At 41.2% G+C, this 21,863-nt stretch overlaps 1 protein-coding gene across 1 annotated transcript in view; it reads left to right on the forward strand.

Annotated features, from left to right (window-relative positions):
- The window catches only part of LOC141102975 (vitrin-like), a 57,340-nt gene extending 53,754 nt beyond the window's left edge, over nucleotides 1–3,586 (forward strand). Inside the window, exons 5-8 of the mRNA XM_073592044.1 lie at nucleotides 2,278–2,329; nucleotides 2,432–2,498; nucleotides 2,602–2,824; nucleotides 3,531–3,586. Of these exons, the coding sequence (XP_073448145.1) occupies nucleotides 2,278–2,329; nucleotides 2,432–2,498; nucleotides 2,602–2,824; nucleotides 3,531–3,586 (398 nt within the window). The remainder of the gene's footprint in view (nucleotides 1–2,277; nucleotides 2,330–2,431; nucleotides 2,499–2,601; nucleotides 2,825–3,530) is intronic.
- Nucleotides 3,587–21,863: the final 18,277 nt, after the last annotated feature.

A 21,863-nucleotide genomic window follows, 5' to 3' on the forward strand; every position in this document is an offset into this window, starting at 1 on the left:
CAGATTTTTTTTCTATTTTTACACTGTCCCTTTGAAAAAAAATCTGATCACTTTTATTGCTGTCAGAAGGAATGTAAACAGCCCTTGTGACAGTAACAGGCAGTGACAGGTACTCTTTATGGAGGGATCTGGGGTCTAAAAGACCCCAAATCCTTCCTTTGCACATAAAAGTATTCAAAACACCAAGTTTGGCTGTTTTGAATACTGTAATTTAAAAAAAAAAAAGTCTTCTGTAAACCAGAAGTGATGTCATGACATTGCTTACAGGTTACTAGATCTGAGACCCAATCAAAGCCGATTCCAGATTAATTCAGATCCCTGGCCAGCCAGCAGACATGTTGGCTGGTCGCCCGGGCCTCCCAGTGGGACAGGAGAGCCCAGGAGAGCCGTGGAAGGTGGAGGAAAGGGGGGGGTGTCCCCTCCCGCTGCTTGGGATAACAGCCGAGCGGCTTTTTAGCCACATTGGTTGTTATCCCAAGAAAGCCAACCGCTGGCTCTAAAAAAACGATACCGGGGTGATGCGTGCAGATACAGGCTTCACCCCGGGACAACCCTTCATGATGAGGCCGCATATTTGCGTAGTCGGCATGAAGGGGTTAAACAGGCCGTTCATGCTCAAAAACCCTCCAATGTGGCTGAATTAAAACAATTCTGCAAAGAAGAGTGATCCAAAATTCCTCCACAGTGATATGAAAGACTCATTGCCAATTATCACAAACGCTTGATTGCAGTTGTTGCTGCCAAGGGTGGTACAACCGATTCTTAGGTTTAGTGGGCAATTACTTTTTTACAAGGGTAAAGGCAAGTTTGGACAGCTATTTTCCCTTAATAAATTAAATCATCATTTAAAAACTGTATTTTGTATTTACTCGAGTTATCTTTGTGCAATATTAAAATTTGTATGATGATCTACATCATTTAAGTGTGACAAATATGCAAAAAAAAAATCAGGAATCAGAGCAAATACTTTTTTACAGCACTGCAACATGCGATCTATCCTTCTAGTGCAGGGATCTCCAAACTGCGGTCCTGGGGCCAGATGGTGCCCTTACCTTTATCCAGCCCTTGGGGCACTATTCATTCCACTAATATAATTCCTGCCACTGATATCAACAACTAGGCACCATTTCTTTCACTGACACCAACAATGGGGTGAAATTCCTTCCACTAATACAAAAAATTGGACACTGTTCCCACTGATGCCATAAAAATTTTCTATTCCCGCTGGCCACAGTCTGGCCCCCCCTAAAGTCTGAAGGACGCCTGTTCTAGTGCATGGTTGGGCCCAATGCTAAGCTGGTGCTCCATCGGTCGGACGCCAGCCCGCACCCACACCCCCCCCTTGTCGCCAGCTCACTTTCACCCTGTGCTGACTGGCGATGCCGGAAGCTTCCCCCTTAATTTCTCCGTATCCTGGGAATTATCTCCTCCGTGTCTCGGGATGTGTCTCCTCCATGTCCCGGGATGCATCTCCTCGGCCATATGTCTCCTCCTCATAGGCCAATAGGATCTCTTCTCCTTTCAGCCAATCGGGAAGCGGGTCTCATGACCCGCTTCCTGATTGGCCGGAAGAGAATCAGTGTGATAATAGCGAATATTCATTCACTATTGTTACACAACTGGGTGGGCTCGGAACGCAGTGCTCTCATCACATACTTCAAACCCCCCCCCCCCCATTGGAATCCATGGTCTGGCGCCCTGTAAGTAGATCAGGGGGCCAGACGCATGGATGGGCCGCCACTGCTGCAAAGGTATTTTGCATATTTGTAATTCCTTGAGTTCAGTTTTAAGTTTGTAAATAAAATGAAGCTGTGATCATTTTAGATACTTGATCGTTGACAGGGAATACAAAACAGGATGTTTCGTTGCACATGATTGTATGTTTGAAGAGAACACAGCCTCACTTTATTCACTATGCTAAGTGAAAATTAACTTGGCTAAGCAAGCAATTTCTCCCCTTTAGTAAATTAAAACTTCTATGTGTCAATCATGGGTAGGACAAGACAAAAAAAGAAACAGACATTTTGGAGCAAAACAGATTTACACAATGTACAGTATCTTTACAATAGCTTTGCACAAATCCCAATAGTCGTATCAACAATTAAGCCTTCAGAGAACTGAACAACACCAGTAAAATAATCTTAACACTTGTTAGGAGTAACTACAGTTTGCACATATGAAGGCAATCCAGTGCTACAATAGAACACTGAATTGTCATTATGACTTCTTCACTACCAGGACAAGAAAACTGATCTAATTTTTTCCATTTCTTTCCAGTACTAGCTTCTTGTTCAACTAGAGTCAGGAACCTACAGGAATCTATTTCAATGTAAGTTTTGTTTTAAAATAATTAAATTCATTAAAACCTAAATAATATACAGTATAATATCATAAATACAAGTTTTAAAAAGCAATATTTTGTTTTTCTAAGCGTTCAATGTCCATCTGAGTGCCAGGTGAATGGAGGAACTGTTTGCGGAACTGATGTCTACACAGATGTAAGCTATTAGTTTTACCATTTTTCTCATATAATACTAAGTCATATATAATGTAGAAAAGTCTAACATTAATCTTGCACTGAATGCAACATTTTTATCTTAGGATTCCTCTATATGTAAAGCAGCTATCCATGCTGGAATTCTGGGTAATAATGGAGGACTGGTGACAGTGGAAAAAACACCTGGACAACAGCGTTACAGTGGATCAGCAAGGAATGGAGTCACAACAAGAAATTATGGATCGTGGCCTGGGTCATTTGTATTCCATGGTTCCTCAAAACTACCAACACCTAAACCAACAGAAGTAACAACCCAAAAACCACCAGGTAGTCTCCTACAACAGACCAGAGTATCCAATATGATATGTCTCTTAGATTTAGTTAATGTCAAAGTGCTCAAATAGATCATTTACAGTCAAATTACTTTTGTACAACGGATTTGTACCGTTTGTCCCCATTTGCCTGGAATAAACCACATTTTGAGGGATCTCTCCTCAGAAGCAAGTATTTGGTAAAACCCTGGCAGGGAAGTCAAAAAGTTTGACCTGCACAGTGCAGTTATTGTGGCCACATCAGTATGGCGACTGCTGGACTCTGTAGCCAATGTACAATATACCCTAAAAACTGATCTACTGTTTTCAAGGAATATAAAACAGGAATTTTCCTTGCACATGATTATGCGGCTGAACACAGCCTCACTTTATACACAATGCTAAGTGAAAATTAAGTCTACTATGCAGACAATTTCTCTACTTTAGTAAATCAACACTTTTATGTGTCAATCATGGGTAAGGCAAGACAAAAAAAATGAAACAAACATTGCAGAGCACAATAGATAATCACAGTAGCCATACTAAGTTTTAAGAATTCAGAGAACTCAACAACACCAGTAATGCAATCCTAATGCTTCTTCAGAGTAACTACAGTTTGCCCTAAATGATGGCAATCCAGTTCTACAATAGAAAACTGTATGGTAATTATGACTTCATCACTACCTGGGCATAAAAACTGATCTAATGTTTTCTCTTTCCAGTAATTGGATCCTGTTCAACTACTGCCAGAAATCTGCAGGAACCAATTTCAATGTAAGTTTTATCTCAAAATAATTTCTCTGTATGAATAAATTCAATTAACTATAAATAGAAATGATAATCAGTATAATATAATGAATACAAGTTTTAATATTTTGAATTTCTAAGTGTTCAATGTCCATCTGAGTGCCAGGAGAATGGAGGAACTGTTTGGGGAACTGATGTCTACACAGATGTAAGCTATTCGTTTTACCGTTTATCTCACATAATACTAAGTCATATATAATGTAGAAAAGTCTAACATTGATCTTGCACTGAATGCCACATGTTTATCTTAGGATTCCTCAATATGCAAAGCAGCTATCCATGCTGGAATTCTGGGTAATAATGGAGGACTGGTGACAGTGGAAAAAAAATCTGGACAACAGAGTTACAGTGGATCAGCAAGGAATGGAGCGACAACAAGAAATTATGGATCGTGGCCTGGGTCATTTGTATTCCATGGTTCCTCAAAACCACCAACACCTAAACCTACAGAAGTACCAACCCAAAAACCACCAGGTAGTCTCCTACGACAGACCAGAGTATCCAATATGATATGTCTCTCAGATTTAGTTAATGTTAATGTGCTCAAATAGATCATTTACAGTCAAATTACTTTGTACAACGGATTGTACAAAGGTTACCGTTTGTCCACATTTGCCTGGAATAAACCACATTTTGAAGGATCTCTCCTCAGAAGCAAGTATCCCTGGTAAAACGCTGGCAGGGAAGTCAAAAGGTTTGGCCTGCACAGTGCAGTTATTGGTATGGCGACTGCTGGACTCTGTAGCCAATGTGCAATATACCCTAAAAACTGATCTAATGTTTTCAAGGAATATAAAATAGGAATTTTCCTTGCACATGATTGTGCGGTCGAACACAGCCTCACTTTATACACGATGCTAAGTGAAAATTAAGTCTACTATGCAGACAATTTCTCTCCTTTAGTAAATCAACACTTTTATGTGTCAATCATGGGTAGGGCAAGAGAAAAAAAAATGAAACAGACATTGCAGAGCACAATAGATAATCACAGTAGCCATACTAAGTTTTAAGAATTCAGAGAACTCAACAACACCAGTAATGCAATCCTAATGCTTGTTCAGAGTAACTACAGTTTGCCCTATATGATGGCAATCCAGTGCTACAATCGAATACTGTATGGTCATTATGACTTCATCGCTACCTAGGCATAAAAACTGTCTACTGTTTTCACTTTCCAGTAATTGGATCCTGTTCAACTACTGCCAGAAATCTGCAGGAACCAATTTCAATGTAAGTTTTATCTCTAAATAATTTCTCTCTATGAATAAATTCAATCAACTATAAATAGAAATGATAATCAGTATAATATAATGAATACAAGTTTTAATATTTTGAATTTCTAAGTGTTCAATGTCCATCTGAGTGCCAGGAGAATGGAGGAACTGTTTGGGGAACTGATGTCTACATAGATGTAAGCTATCAGTTTTACCATTTATCTCATATAATACTAAGTCATATATAATGTAAAAAAGTAGTCTAACATTAATCTTACACTGAAGGCCACATGTTTATCTTAGGATTCCTCAATATGCAAAGCAGCTATCCATGCTGGAATTCTGGGTAATAATGGAGGACTGGTGACAGTGGAAAAAACACCTGGACAACAGAGTTACAGTGGATCAGCAAGGAATGGAGCGACAACAAGAAATTATGGATCATGGCCTGGGTCATTTGTATTCCATGGTTCCTCAAAACCACCAACACCTAAACCAAGAGAAGCACCAACCCAAAAACCACCAGGTAGTCTCCTACAACAGACCAGGGTATCCAATATGATATGTCTCTCAGATTTAGTTAATGTTAATGTGCTCAAATAGATCATTTACAGTCAAATTACTTTCTACAATGGATTGTACAAAGGTTACTGTTTGTCCACATTTGCCTGGAATAAACCACATTTTGAAGGATCTCTCCTCAGAAGCAAGTATCCCTGGTAAAACGCTGGCAGGGAAGTGAAAAGGTTTGGCCTGCACAGTGCAGTTATTGTGGGAACATCAGTATGGCGACTGCTGGACTCTGTAGCCAGTGCGCAATATACCCTAAAAATTGATTTAATGTTTTCAAGGAATATAAAATAGGAATTTTCCTTGCACATGATTGTGCGGTCGAACACAGCCCTTACTTTATACACAATGCTAAGTGAAAATTAAGTCTACTATGCAGACAATTTCTCTCCTTTAGTAAATCAACACTTTTATGTGTCGATCATGGGTAGGGCAAGAGAAAAAAAAAATGAAACAGACATTGCAGAGCACAATAGATAATAACAGTAGCCATACTAAGTTTTAAGAATTCAGAGAACTCAACAACACCAGTAATGCAATCCTAATGCTTGTTCAGAGTAACTACAGTTTGCCCTATATGATGGCAATCCAGTGCTACAATCGAATACTGTATGGTCATTATGACTTCATCGCTACCTAGGCATAAAAACTGTCTACTGTTTTCACTTTCCAGTAATTGGATCCTGTTCAACTACTGCCAGAAATCTGCAGGAACCCATTTCAATGTAAGTTTTATCTCTAAATAATTTCTCTCTATGAATAAATTCAATTAACTATAAATAGAAATGATAATCAGTATAATATAATGAATACAAGTTTTAATATTTTGAATTTCTAAGTGTTCAATGTCCATCTGAGTGCCAGGAGAATGGAGGAACTGTTTGGGGAACTGATGTCTACACAGATGTAAGCTATTAGTTTTATCATTTATCTCATATAATACTAAGTCATATATAATGTAAAAAAGTCTAACATTAATCTTACACTGAAGGCCACATGTTTATCTTAGGATTCCTCAATATGCAAAGCAGCTATCCATGCTGGAATTCTGGGTAATAATGGAGGACTGGTGACAGTGGAAAAAACACCTGGACAACAGAGTTACAGTGGATCAGCAAGGAATGGAGCGACAACAAGAAATTATGGATCGTGGCCTGGTTCATTTGTATTCCATGGTTCCTCAAAACCACCAACACCTAAACCAACAGAAGCACCAACCCAAAAACCACCAGGTAGTCTCCTACAACAGACCAGAGTATCCAATATGATATGTCTCTCAGATTTAGTTAATGTCAAAGTGCTCAAATAGATCATTTATAGTCAAATTACTTTGTACAACGGATTGTACAAAGATTACCATTTGTCCCTATTTGCCTGGAACAAACCACATTTTGAGGAATCTCTCCTCAGAAGCAAGGAACACTAGCAGGGAAGTCAAAAAGTTTGGCCTGCAAAGTGCAGTTATTGTGGCCACATCAGTATGGCGACTGCTGGACTCTGTAGCCAATGTGCAATATACCCTAAAAATTGATTTAATGTTTTCAAGGAATATAAAACAGGAATTTTCCTTGCCCATGATTGTGCAGTTCAACACAGCCTCACTTTATACACAATGCTAAGTGAAAATTAGGTTTACTATGCAGACAATTTCTCTCCTTTAGTAAATCAACACTTTTATATGTCAATCATGGGTAGGGCAAGAGAAAAAAATGTAACAGACATTGCAGAGCACCATAGATAATCACAGTAGCCATACTAAGTTTTAAGAATTCAGAGAACTCAACAACACCAGTAATGCAATCTTAATGCTTGTTCAGAGTAACTACAGTTTTCCCTATATGATGGCAATCTAGTGCTACAATAGAATACTGTATGGTCATTATGACTTCATCGCTACCTGGGCATAAATCTGATCTAATGTTTTATTTTTCCAGTAATTGGATCCTGTTCAACTACTGCCAGAAATCTGCAGGAATCAATTTTAATGTAAGTTTTATCTCAAAAAAATTTCACTGTGTGAATAAGTTCAATTACCGTATTTATCGGCGTATAACGCGCGTCGGCGTATAACACGCACCCCAAGTTTAGGAGAGAATTTTAAGGAAAAAAACTTTTAGGAGGGAAGTTTAAGGAAAAGAAACTTACATTAAAATGCCCATCAATGCAGCCTCATCAGTGTTCATCTGCAGCCTTTTCAGTGTCATTGCAGCCTTTTCAGTGTCAGTGCAGCCTTGTCAGTGCAGCTTTGCCCCAGTGCAGCCTTGTCAGTGCAGCTTTGCCCCAGTGCAGCCTTGTCAATGCAGCCTTGTCCCCAGTGCAGCCTTGTCAGTGCAGCCTTGTCCCCAGTGCAGCCTTGTCAATGCAGCCTTGTCCCCAGTGCAGCCTTATTAATGCAGCCTTGTCCCCAGTGCAGCCTTATCAATGCAGCCATGTCCCCAGTGCAGCCTTATCAATGCAGCCTTGTCCCCAGTGCAGCCTTGTCCCTGCAGCCTTGTCCCCAGTGCAGCCTAGTGTCCATGCCTCCTGCCGCTGCCGCTGCCGCCGCCGCCATACACATAGAAGTAGTTTTAAATATGGCGCCGCGGAGTTCGGAGAGACTCGGCGCCGGCGGAAGTGAACGAACGCCGCCGAGATACACATAGCCGAGGGTTCTCGGCTCTTTCCGGCGCCGCTCACAGTCCCGCCAGTCCCGCCCTATGATGGACATAACACAGGTCCAATGGCGGGACTGGGCGTGACAGTGAGCAGCGCCGGAAAGAGCCGAATACACCCGACTATGTGTATCTCGGCTCTGTGATTTCGGCGGTGCTCGTTCAGCACCGCCGAGTCCTTCCGAAGTCCGCGGCGCCATATTTGAAACTACTCGCTATGTAAATGTCAGCGGCGATCGCCGACATTCACATAGCGATAGCGGGGATCGGCGTATAACACGCACCCACGACTTTCCCCTGATTTTAAGGGGAAAAAAGTGCGTGTTATACGCCGATAAATACGGTAACTATAAATAGAAATGATAATCAGTATAATATAATGAATACAAGTTTTAATATTTTGAATTTCTAAGTGTTAAATGTCCATCTGAGTGCCAGGAGAATATAGGAACTGTTTGGGGAACTGATGTCTACACAGATGTAAGCTATCAATTTTACAATTTTTCTCATATAATACAAAGTCATATATAATATAAAAAAGTCTAACATTAATCTTACACTGAATGCTACATTTTTATCTTAGAATTCCTCAATATGTAAAGCAGCTATCCATGCTGGAATTCTGGGTAATAATGGAGGACTGGTGACAGTGGAAAAAACACCTGGACAACAAAGCTACAGTGGATCAGCAAGGAATGGAGTCACAACAAGCAATTATGGATCGTGGCCAGGGTCATTTGTATTCTATGGTTCCTCAAAACCACCAACACCTAAACCAACAGAAGTACCAACCCAAAAACCGCCAGGTAGACTCCTACGACAGACCAGAGTATCCAATATGATATGTCTCGCAGATTTAGTTAATGTCAAAGTGCTCAAATAGATCATTTACAATCAAATTACTTTGTACAACGGATTGTACAAAGGTTACCGTTTTTCCCCATTTGCCTGGAATAAACCACATTTTGAGGGATCTGTCCTCAGAAGCAAGTATCCCTGGTAAAACCCTGGCAGTGAAGTCAAAAAGTTTGGCCTGCACAGTGCAGTATTGTGGCCACATCAGTATGGTGACTGCTGGACTCTGTAGCCAATGCGCAATATACCCTAAAAACTGATCTAATGTTTTCAAGGAATATAAAACAGGAATTTTCCTTGCACATGATTATGCAGTTGAACACAGCCTCATTTTATACACAATGCTAACTGAAAATGTAGTCTACTATGCAAAAAATTTCTCTCCTTTAGTAAATCAACACTTTTATGTGTCAATTATGGGTAGGACAAGAGAAAAAAAATGAAACAGACATTGCAGAACACAATAGATAATCACAGTAGCCATACTAAGTTTTAAGAATTCAGAGAACTCAACAACACCAGTAATGCAATCTTAATGCTTGTTCAGAGTAACTACAGTTTTCCCTATATGATGGCAATCCGGTGCTACAATAGAATACTGTATGGTCCTTATGACTTCATAGCTACCTAGGCATAAAAACTGAACTAATGTTTTCTCTTTCCAGTAATTGGATCCTGTTCAACTACTGCCAGAAATCTGCAGGAATCAACTTCAATGTAAGTTTTATCTCAAAATAATTTCTTTGTATGAATAAATTCAAGTAACCATAAATAGAAATGATAATCAGTATATTATAATGAATACAAGTTTTAATATTTTGAATTTCTAAGTGTTCAATGTCCATCTGAGTGCCAGGAGAATGGAGGAACTGTTTGGGGAACTGATGTCTACACAGATGTAAGCTATTAGTTTTACTGTTTATCTCACATAATACTAAGTCATATATAATGTAGAAAAGTCTAACATTGATCTTGCACTGAATGCCACATGTTTATCTTAGGATTCCTCAATATGCAAAGCAGCTATCCATGCTGGAATTCTGGGTAATAATGGAGGACTGGTGACAGTGGAAAAAAAACCTGGACAACAGAGTTACAGTGGATCAGCAAGGAATGGAGCGACAACAAGAAATTATGGATCGTGGCCTGGGTCATTTGTATTCCATGGTTCCTCAAAACCACCAACACCTAAACCTACAGAAGTACCAACCCAAAAACCACCAGGTAGTCTCCTACGACAGACCAGAGTATCCAATATGATATGTCTCTCAGATTTAGTTAATGTTAATGTGCTCAAATAGATCATTTACAGTCAAATTACTTTGTACAACGGATTGTACAAAGGTTACCGTTTGTCCCCATTTGCCTGGAATAAACCACATTTTGAGGGATCTCTCCTCAGAAGCAAGGAACACTAGCAGGGAAGTCAAAAAGTTTGGCCTGCAAAGTGCAGTTATTGTGGCCACATCAGTATGGCGACTGCTGGACTCTGTAGCCAATGCGCAATATACCCTAAAAATTGATTTAATGTTTTCAAGGAATATAAAACAGGAATTTTCCTTGCCCATGATTGTGCGGTTCAACACAGCCTCACTTTATACACAATGCTAAGTGAAAATTAAGTCTACTATGCAGGCAATTTCTCTCCTTTAGTAAATCAACACTTTTATGTGTCAATCATGGGTAGGGCAAGAGAAAAAAAAATGAAACAGACATTGCAGAGCACAATAGATAATCACAGTAGCCATACTAAGTTTTAAGAATTCAGAGAACTCAACAACACCAGTAATGCAATCTTAATGCTTGTTCAGAGTAACTACAGTTTTCCCTATATGATGGCAATCCAGTGCTACAATAGAATACTGTATGGTCATTATGACTTCATCGCTACCTGGGCATAAATCTGATCTAATGTTTTATTTTTCCAGTAATTGGATCCTGTTCAACTACTGCCAGAAATCTGCAGGAATCAATTTTAATGTAAGTTTTATCTCAAAAAAATTTCACTGTGTGAATAAGTTCAATTACCGTATTTATCGGCGTATAACGCGCGTCGGCGTATAACACGCACCCCAAGTTTAGGAGAGAATTTTAAGGAAAAAAACTTTTAGGAGGGAAGTTTAAGGAAAAGAAACTTACATTAAAATGCCCATCAATGCAGCCTCATCAGTGTTCATCTGCAGCCTTTTCAGTGTCATTGCAGCCTTTTCAGTGTCAGTGCAGCCTTGTCAGTGCAGCTTTGCCCCAGTGCAGCCTTGTCAGTGCAGCTTTGCCCCAGTGCAGCCTTGTCAATGCAGCCTTGTCCCCAGTGCAGCCTTGTCAGTGCAGCCTTGTCCCCAGTGCAGCCTTGTCAATGCAGCCTTGTCCCCAGTGCAGCCTTATTAATGCAGCCTTGTCCCCAGTGCAGCCTTATCAATGCAGCCATGTCCCCAGTGCAGCCTTATCAATGCAGCCTTGTCCCCAGTGCAGCCTTGTCCTTGCAGCCTTGTCCCCAGTGCAGCCTAGTGTCCATGCCTCCTGCCGCTGCCGCCGCCGCCATACACATAGAAGTAGTTTTAAATATGGCGCCGCGGAGTTCGGAGAGACTCGGCGCCGGCGGAAGTGAACGAACGCCGCCGAGATACACATAGCCGAGGGTTCTCGGCTCTTTCCGGCGCCGCTCACAGTCCCGCCAGTCCCGCCCTATGATGGACATAACACAGGTCCAATGGCGGGACTGGGCGTGACAGTGAGCGGCGCCGGAAAGAGCCGAATACACCCGACTATGTGTATCTCGGCTCTGTGATTTTGGCGGTGCTTGTTCAGCACCGCCGAGTCCTTCCGAAGTCCGCGGCGCCATATTTGAAACTACTCGCTATGTAAATGTCAGCGGCGATCGCCGACATTCACATAGCGATAGCGGGGATCGGCGTATAACACGCACCCACGACTTTCCCCTGATTTTAAGGGGAAAAAAGTGCGTGTTATACGCCGATAAATACGGTAACTATAAATAGAAATGATAATCAGTATAATATAATGAATACAAGTTTTAATATTTTGAATTTCTAAGTGTTCAATGTCCATCTGAGTGCCAGGAGAATATAGGAACTGTTTGGGGAACTGATGTTTACACAGATGTAAGCTATCAATTTTACAATTTTTCTCATATAATACAAAGTCATATATAATATAGAAAAGTCTAACATTAATCTTACACTGAATGCTACATTTTTATCTTAGAATTCCTCAATATGTAAAGCAGCTATCCATGCTGGAATTCTGGGTAATAATGGAGGACTGGTGACAGTGGAAAAAACACCTGGACAACAAAGCTACAGTGGATCAGCAAGGAATGGAGTCACAACAAGCAATTATGGATCGTGGCCAGGGTCATTTGTATTCTATGGTTCCTCAAAACCACCAACACCTAAACCAACAGAAGTACCAACCCAAAAACCGCCAGGTAGACTCCTACGACAGACCAGAGTATCCAATATGATATGTCTCGCAGATTTAGTTAATGTCAAAGTGCTCAAATAGATCATTTACAATCAAATTACTTTGTACAACGGATTGTACAAAGGTTACCGTTTTTCCCCATTTGCCTGGAATAAACCACATTTTGAGGGATCTGTCCTCAGAAGCAAGTATCCCTGGTAAAACCCTGGCAGTGAAGTCAAAAAGTTTGGCCTGCACAGTGCAGTATTGAGGCCACATCAGTATGGTGACTGCTGGACTCTGTAGCCAATGCGCAATATACCCTAAAAACTGATCTAATGTTTTCAAGGAATATAAAACAGGAATTTTCCTTGCACATGATTGTGCAGTTGAACACAGCCTCATTTTATACACAATGCTAACTGAAAATGTAGTCTACTATGCAAACAATTTCTCTCCTTTAGTAAATCAACACTTTTATGTGTCAATTATGGGTAGGACAAGAGAAAAAAAATGAAACAGACATTGCAGAACACAATAGATAATCACAGTAGCCATACTAAGTTTTAAGAATTCAGAGAACTCAACAACACCAGTAATGCAATCTTAATGCTTGTTCAGAGTAACTACAGTTTTCCCTATATGATGGCAATCCGGTGCTACAATAGAATACTGTATGGTCCTTATGACTTCATAGCTACCTAGGCATAAAAACTGAACTAATGTTTTCTCTTTCCAGTAATTGGATCCTGTTCAACTACTGCCAGAAATCTGCAGGAATCAACTTCAATGTAAGTTTTATCTCAAAATAATTTCTTTGTATGAATAAATTCAAGTAACCATAAATAGAAATGATAATCAGTATATTATAATGAATACAAGTTTTAATATTTTGAATTTCTAAGTGTTCAATGTCCATCTGAGTGCCAGGAGAATGGAGGAACTGTTTGGGGAACTGATGTCTACACAGATGTAAGCTATTAGTTTTACTGTTTATCTCACATAATACTAAGTCATATATAATGTAGAAAAGTCTAACATTGATCTTGCACTGAATGCCACATGTTTATCTTAGGATTCCTCAATATGCAAAGCAGCTATCCATGCTGGAATTCTGGGTAATAATGGAGGACTGGTGACAGTGGAAAAAAAACCTGGACAACAGAGTTACAGTGGATCAGCAAGGAATGGAGCGACAACAAGAAATTATGGATCGTGGCCTGGGTCATTTGTATTCCATGGTTCCTCAAAACCACCAACACCTAAACCTACAGAAGTACCAACCCAAAAACCACCAGGTAGTCTCCTACGACAGACCAGAGTATCCAATATGATATGTCTCTCAGATTTAGTTAATGTTAATGTGCTCAAATAGATCATTTACAGTCAAATTACTTTGTACAACGGATTGTACAAAGGTTACCGTTTGTCCCCATTTGCCTGGAATAAACCACATTTTGAGGGATCTCTCCTCAGAAGCAAGGAACACTAGCAGGGAAGTCAAAAAGTTTGGCCTGCAAAGTGCAGTTATTGTGGCCACATCAGTATGGCGACTGCTGGACTCTGTAGCCAATGCGCAATATACCCTAAAAATTGATTTAATGTTTTCAAGGAATATAAAACAGGAATTTTCCTTGCCCATGATTGTGCGGTTCAACACAGCCTCACTTTATACACAATGCTAAGTGAAAATTAAGTCTACTATGCAGGCAATTTCTCTCCTTTAGTAAATCAACACTTTTATGTGTCAATCATGGGTAGGGCAAGAGAAAAAAAAATGAAACAGACATTGCAGAGCACAATAGATAATCACAGTAGCCATACTAAGTTTTAAGAATTCAGAGAACTCAACAACACCAGTAATGCAATCCTAATGCTTGTTCAGAGTAACTACAGTTTGCCCTATATGATGGCAATCCAGTGCTACAATCGAATACTGTATGGTCATTATGACTTCATCGCTACCTAGGCATAAAAACTGTCTACTGTTTTCTCTTTCCAGTAATTGGATCCTGTTCAACTACTGCCAGAAATCTGCAGGAACCAATTTCAATGTATGTTTTATCTCTAAATAATTTCTCTCTATGAATAAATTCAATTAACTATAAATAGAAATGATAATCAGTATAATATAATGAATACAAGTTTTAATATTTTGAATTTCTAAGTGTTCAATGTCCATCTGAGTGCCAGGAGAATGGAGGAACTGTTTGGGGAACTGATGTCTACACAGATGTAAGCTATTAGTTTTATCATTTATCTCATATAATACTAAGTCATATATAATGTAGAAAAGTCTAACATTAATCTTACACTGAAGGCCACATGTTTATCTTAGGATTCCTCAATATGCAAAGCAGCTATCCATGCTGGAATTCTGGGTAATAATGGAGGACTGGTGACAGTGGAAAAAACACCTGGACAACAGAGTTACAGTGGATCAGCAAGGAATGGAGCGACAACAAGAAATTATGGATCGTGGCCTGGGTCATTTGTATTCTATGGTTCCTCAAAACCACCAACACCTAAACCAACAGAAGTACCAACCCAAAAACCGCCAGGTAGACTGCTACGACAGACCAGAGTATCCAATATGATATGTCTCGCAGATTTAGTTAACCACTTGAGCCCCGGACCATTATGCTGCCTAAGGACCAGAGGTCTTTTTCCAATTTGGCACTGCGTCGCTTTAACTTTTAATTGCGCGATCATGCAATGCTGTACCCAAACGAAATTTGCGTCCTTTTCTTCCCACAAATAGAGCTTTCTTTTGATGGTATTTGATCACCTCTGCAGTTTTTATTTTTTGCGCTACAAACGGAAAAAGACCGAAAATTTTGAAAAAAAATGATATTTTCTACTTTTTGTTATAAAAAAAATCCAATAAACTCAATTTTAATCATACATTTAGGCCAAAATGTATTCGGCCACATGTCTTTGGTAAAAAAAATGTCAATAAGCGTATATTTATTGGTTTGCGCAAAAGTTATAGCGTCTACAAACTAGGGTACATTTTCAGGAATTTACACAGCTTTTAGTTTATGACTGCCTATGTCATTTCTTGAACTGTCCTGGCATTTTATGCACAACATTTAGAAGCGTATGTCACACATCACCCACTCTTCTAACCACTTGAAGACAAAGCCCTTTCTGACACTTATTGTTTACATGAAAAAGTTATTTTTTTTTGCAAGAAAATAACTTTGAACCCCCAAACATTATATATTTTTTTAAAGCAAATGCCCTACAGATTAAAATGGTGGGTGTTTCATTTTTTTTTTCGCACAGTATTTGCGCAGCGATTTTTCAAACGCATTTTTTGGGGAAAAAACACACTTTTTTAAATTTTAATGCACTAAAACACACTATATTGCCCAAATGTTTCATGAAATAAAAAAGATGATCTTAGGCCGAGTACATGGATACCAAACATGACATGCTTTACAATTGCGCACAAACGTGCAGTGGCAACAAATTAAATACATTTTTAAAAGCCTTTAAAAGCCTTTACAGGTTACCACTTTAGATTTACAGAGGAGGTCTACTGCTAAAATTACTGCCCTCGATCTGACCTTCGCGGTGATACCTCACATGCATGGTGCAATTGCTGTTTACATTTGACGACAGACCGCCGCTTGCGTTCGCCTTAGCGCAAGAGCAGGGGGCGACAGGGGTGCTTTTTTTTTTTTTTTTTTTTCTTTATTATTTTTTTGCTATTTTATCTTATTTTTAAACTGTTCCTTTCATTTTTTTTTTTTTTTTATCATTTTTATTGTTATCTCGGGGAATGTAAATATCCCCTATGATAGCAATAGGTAGTGACAGGTACTCTTTTTTGAAAAAATTGGGGTCTATTAGACCCTAGATCTCTCCTCTGCCCTCAAAGCATCTGACCACACCAAGATCGGTGTGATAAAATGCTTCCCCAATTTCCCAATGGCGCTATTTACATCCGGCGAAATCTAAGTCATAAAATGCTCGTAGCTTCCAGTTTCTTAGGCCATAGAGATATTTGGAGCCACTCTGGTCTCTGATCAGCTCTATGGTCAGCTGGCTGAATCACCGGCTGCATTCTCAGGTTCCCTGTTGAGACAGGAGAGCCAGAGAAAAACACGGAAGACGGTGGGGGGGGGGCATTCCCTCCCACGGCTTGTAAAGGCAGTCTAGAGGCTAATTAGCCGCTAGGATTGCTTTTACATGAAAGCCGACCGCTGGCTGAAAAGAATGATACCAAGATGATACCTAAACCTGCAGGCATCATTCTGGTATAACCACTCAAAGTCGTGAATGGCGTACCTGAAGACAAAAAAATGGTTAACAATAAAGCACAGTAAACGGTAAAGTATAAATAATTACATACCTGAAAAACAAACATGATAAAACATAATAACAATAAAACATTGCAGAATAGAATACAGTAAAAAAGAGCAGAACAATAGAGAGAGAGAATAGAGAGAGAGAACAATAAAACGACAACAATTTTTTTTTTATTTTATATATATTTTTTTTTTTTACACTTTTTTTGTAACTAACTTTTATAACGGTAACCGGTTCCAGGTTCGGGTCTCTCAAAATGCGATCGCATCTTGGGAGACCCTGTGAAAGTGTGCCTAGTCTTTGGAATGCTGTACCCTACGCTAATACTCAACTAGTGAATGGTAGCGTTCAAAACATTCACCAATGCAAAGACCAGGATTGTCAGGACAGGAGGGACAATGATAGCGGGTGTCACGCCTATATCCGCGCTTGCTGCAGACACGACATTTTTTTTGGGGGGGTTCGTTGGGTAGGGGTACTCGGGAGGACATAAAGAAAATGCCTCTCATGCAGCCGACTGCATTTGGTTGGGGATGTGAATGGGGGAAGTACGGGCGCTGCAGAAGCGGTGGGTTCCCAATTAGGATTGGCGAATGCAGCAGGAAGGGCACTATGGGCACGACGGGCCTGTGTTTGTCTTCTTGGTGGCAGCGGGACACTACTTGTGCTTGCCACCTCACCAGCTTGAACTGCACTTATGGGACTCGCCACGTCACCAAGTGTTACTGCAGTGCTGGTTTGACTACGACCGGGGTGTACTAGGCCGCTGGTGCTTGCCAGTTCACCAAAACGCTCCAAAAAAACTGTTAGCGATCGCAGGGATCAGGCCTGACTCTGCGAACGCTGCAGTTATGCGTTTAGTGTTTTGTAAGTGACAGTGATCGATACTGCACTTGGGTGGGCTGGGCTGGGCTGGGCGGAGGGGCAAAACGCAGGTGCTAGCAGGTATCTGGGCTGATCCCACTAACACTGCGTTTTTGGGAACCCTAAACTGCTGGAGACGCTAGTATAGATCTGATCGGATCAGATATTGATCCGATCAGATACTATACCACTAAGGGAGGTGTATGGTGTGTGCGTGGGTGTTAGCGGTACTGGCGCTAACCTGACGCTGCCTGGGGCTGGTGCTTGCTAGTTCACCAAAACGCTACCAAAAAAACTGTTAGCGATCGCAGGGATCAGGCCTGACTCTGCGAACGCTGCAGTTATGCATTTAGTGTTTTGTAAGTGACAGTGATCGATCGATACTGCACTTGGGTGGGCTGGGCTGGGCCGGGCGGAGGGGCAAAATGCACGTGCTAGCAGGTATCTGGGCTGATCCCGCTAACACTGCGTTTTTGGGAACCCTAAACTGCTGGGGACGCTAGTATAGATCTGATCGGATCAGATATTGATCCGATCAGATACTATACCACTAAGGGAGGTGTACGGTGCGTGCGTGGGTGTTAGCGGTACTGGCGCTAACCTGACGCTGCCTGGGGCTGGTGCTTGCCAGTTCACCAAAATGCTACCAAAAAAACTGTTAGCGATCGCAGGGATCAGGCCTGACTCTGCGAACGCTGCAGTTATGCGTTTAGTGCCTTGTAAGTGACAGTGATCGATCAATACTGCACTTGGGTGGGCTGGGCGGAGGGGCAAAACGCAGGTGCTAGCAGGTATCTGGGCTGATCCCGCTAACACTGCGTTTTTGGGAACCCTAAGCTGCTGGGGATGCTAGTATAGATCTGATCGGATCAGATATTGATCCGATCAGATACTATACCACTAAGGGAGGCGTATGCTGTGTGCGTGGGTGTTAGCGGTACTGGCGCTAATCTGACGCTGCCTGGGGCGACGCATATCACCGCCGGGCGATCGGGGGGCTAAACCTTTATTCGGTAATAAACGGCGGGTTCCCTGACACTATAAAAAATAAACGAACTAACCAGCGTCACCTGTAACGGTTATACGGTGATCAGTGGTGAAAGGGTTAACTAGGGGGCAATCAAGGGGTTAAAACATTTATTAGATAGTATATGGGGGTCCCTGTCGCTATAAAACGCTGACGGCGAACCTAAATATTTACCTCACTAACTAGCGTCACCAGCGACACTAATACAGCGATCAGAAAAATGATCGCTTAGCAACACTGGTGACAGGGGGTGATCAAGGGGTTAAAACTTTATTAGGGGGTGTTAGGGGGGTATCCTAGACCTAAAGGGGGGTAATACTCACTGTTCCAACACTGTAACTGTCACAAACTGACACCAATGCAGTAATCAGAAAAAAAAAACAAAAAAAAACAAAAAACTGCTGGTGTCAGTTTGTGACAGGGAGGGGGGGGGGTGATTGGGGGGCGATCGGGGGGGGGATCGGGGTGTTTTGTATGCCTGGCATGTTCTACTGTGTTGTGTAGTGTTGGTGCACTCACATTGATGTCTTCTCTCCTCGGCGCTGCAACGGAATACCAAGCCGAGGAGAGATGACATCATTTCCTTTGCTGCTGTTTAGCATACAGCAGCAAAGGAAGTGATCTGATTGGCCGGCGGCGATCGCGAGGGGGGGGCCACGAACGGATGGCCTCCCCCTCATCTCCGATCGCCGGGGGACCAAACGGGACCGCCTCGGGCGGCGGGGGGGGTCCGATCGGACCCCCCACCCGCGGGAGGCAAATCACGTACATGTACGTGATTTTGCCTGCCCGTGCCGCCTTGCCGACGTACATCGGCGTGAGGCGGTCCTTAAGTGGTTAATGTCAAAGTGCTCAAATAGATCATTTACAATCAAATTACTTTGTACAACGGATTGTACAAAGGTTACCGTTTTTCCCCATTTGCCTGGAATAAACCACATTTTGAGGGATCTGTCCTCAGAAGCAAGTATCCCTGGTAAAACCCTGGCAGTGAAGTCAAAAAGTTTGGCCTGCACAGTGCAGTATTGTGGCCACATCAGTATGGCGACTGCTGGACTCTGTAGTCAATGCGCAATATACCCTAAAAACTGATGTAATGTTTTCAAGGAATATAAAACAGGAATTTTCCTTGCACATGATTGTGCAGTTGAACACAGCCTCATTTTATACACGATGCTAACTGAAAATGTAGTCTACTATGCAAACAATTTCTCTCCTTTAGTAAATCAACACTTTTATGTGTCAATTATGGGTAGGACAAGAGAAAAAAAAATGAAACAGACATTGCAGAGCACAATAGATAATCACAGTAGCCATACTAAGTTTTAAGAATTCAGAGAACTCAACAACACCAGTAATGCAATCCTAATGGTTATTCAGAGTAACTACAGTTTTCCCTATAGGAAATCAATCCAGTGCTGCAATAGAATACTGTATGGTCATTATGACTTTGTCGCTACCTGGGCATAAAAACTAATCTAATGTTTTCTCTTTCCAGTAATTGGATCCTGTTCAACTACTGCCAGAAATCTGCAGGAACCAAATTTAATGTAAGTTTTATCTCAAAATAATTTCATTGTATGAATAAATTCAATTAACTATAAATAGAAATGATAATCAGTATAATATAATGAATACAAGTTTTAATGTTTTGAATTTCTAAGTGTTGAATGTCCATCTGAGTGCCAGGAGAATGGAGGAACTGTTTGGGGAACTGATGTCTACACAGACGTAAGCTATCAGTTTTACCATTTTTCTCATATACAGTGGGGCAAAAAAGTATTTAGCCAGCCACCAATTGTGCAAGTTCTCCCATTTAAAAAGATGAGAGAGGCCTGTAATTGTCATCATAGGTATACCTCAACTATGAGAGACAAAATGTGGAAACAAATCCAGACAATCACATTGTCTGATTTTTGAAAGAATTTATTTGCAAATTATGGTGGAAAATAAGTATTTGGTCAATATCAAAAGTTCATCCTTAATACTTTGTTATATAGCCTTTGTTGGTAATGACAGAGGTCAAACGTTTTCTGTAAGTCTTCACAAGATTGTCACACACTGTTGCTGGTATGTTGGCCCATTCCTCCATGCAGATCTCCTCTAGAGCAGTGATGTCTTGGGGCTGTCACTGGGCAACATGGACTTATAACTCCCTCCAAAAGTTTTCTATGAGGTTGAGATCTGGAGACTGGCTACGCCACTCCAGGACCTTAAAATGCTTCTTACGAAGCCACTCCTTCGTTGCCCGGGCGGTGTGTTTGGGATCATTGTCATGCTGAAAGACCCAGCCACGTTTCATCGTCAATGCCTTTGCTGATGGGAGGAGGTTTGCACTCAAAATCTCACGATACATGGCCCCATTCATTCTTTCATGTACACGGATCAGTCGTCCTGTTCCCTTTGCAGAGAAACAGCCCCAAAGCATGATGTTGCCACCCCCATGCTTCACAGTAGGTATGGTGTTCTTTGGTTGCAACTCTTTGGGAGTTGCTCTTGGGAGCATTCTCTCTCCTTCAAACATGACGAGTTGTGTTTCTACCAAAGAAGTTCTACTTTGGTTTCATCTGACCATATGACATTCTCCCAATCCTCTTCTGGATCATCCAAATGCTCTCTTGCAAACCTCAGACGGGCCGGACATGTACTGGCTTAAGCAGGGAGACACGTCTGGCACTGCAGGATCTGATTCCCTGGCGGCGTAGTGTGTTACTGATGGTAGCCTTTGTTACGTTGGTCCCAGCTCTCTGCAGGTCATTCACTAGGTCCCCCCCGTGTGGTTCTGGGATTTTTCTCATCGTTCTTGTGATCATTTTGACCTCACGGGGTGAGATCTTGCGTGGAACTCTAGATCGAGGGAGATTATCAGTGGTCTTGTATGTCTTCCATTTTCTAATTATTGCTCCCATAGTTGATTTCTTCACACCAAGCTGCTTGCCTATTGCAGATTTAGTCTTCCCAGCCTGGTGCAGGTCTACAATTTTGTTTCTGGTGTCCTCCAACAGCTCTTTGGTCTTCACCATAGTGAAGTTTGGAGTGTGACTGTTTGAGGTTGTGGACAGGTGTCTTTTATATTGATAACAAGTTCTAACAGGTGCCATTAATACAGGTAATGAGTGGAGGACAGAGGAGCCTCTTAAAGAAGAAGATATAGGTCTATGAGAGCCAGAAATCTTGCATGTTTGTAGGTGACCAAATACTTATTTTCCACCAGAATTTGCAAATAAATTCTTTCAAAAATCAGACAATGTGATTGTCTGGATTTGTTTCCACATTTTGTCTCTCATAGTTGAGGTATACCTATGATGACAATTACAGGCCTCTCTCATC

This window comes from Aquarana catesbeiana, linkage group LG07 (assembly GCF_042186555.1).
Source record: "Aquarana catesbeiana isolate 2022-GZ linkage group LG07, ASM4218655v1, whole genome shotgun sequence".
NCBI lineage: Eukaryota > Metazoa > Chordata > Amphibia > Anura > Ranidae > Aquarana > Aquarana catesbeiana.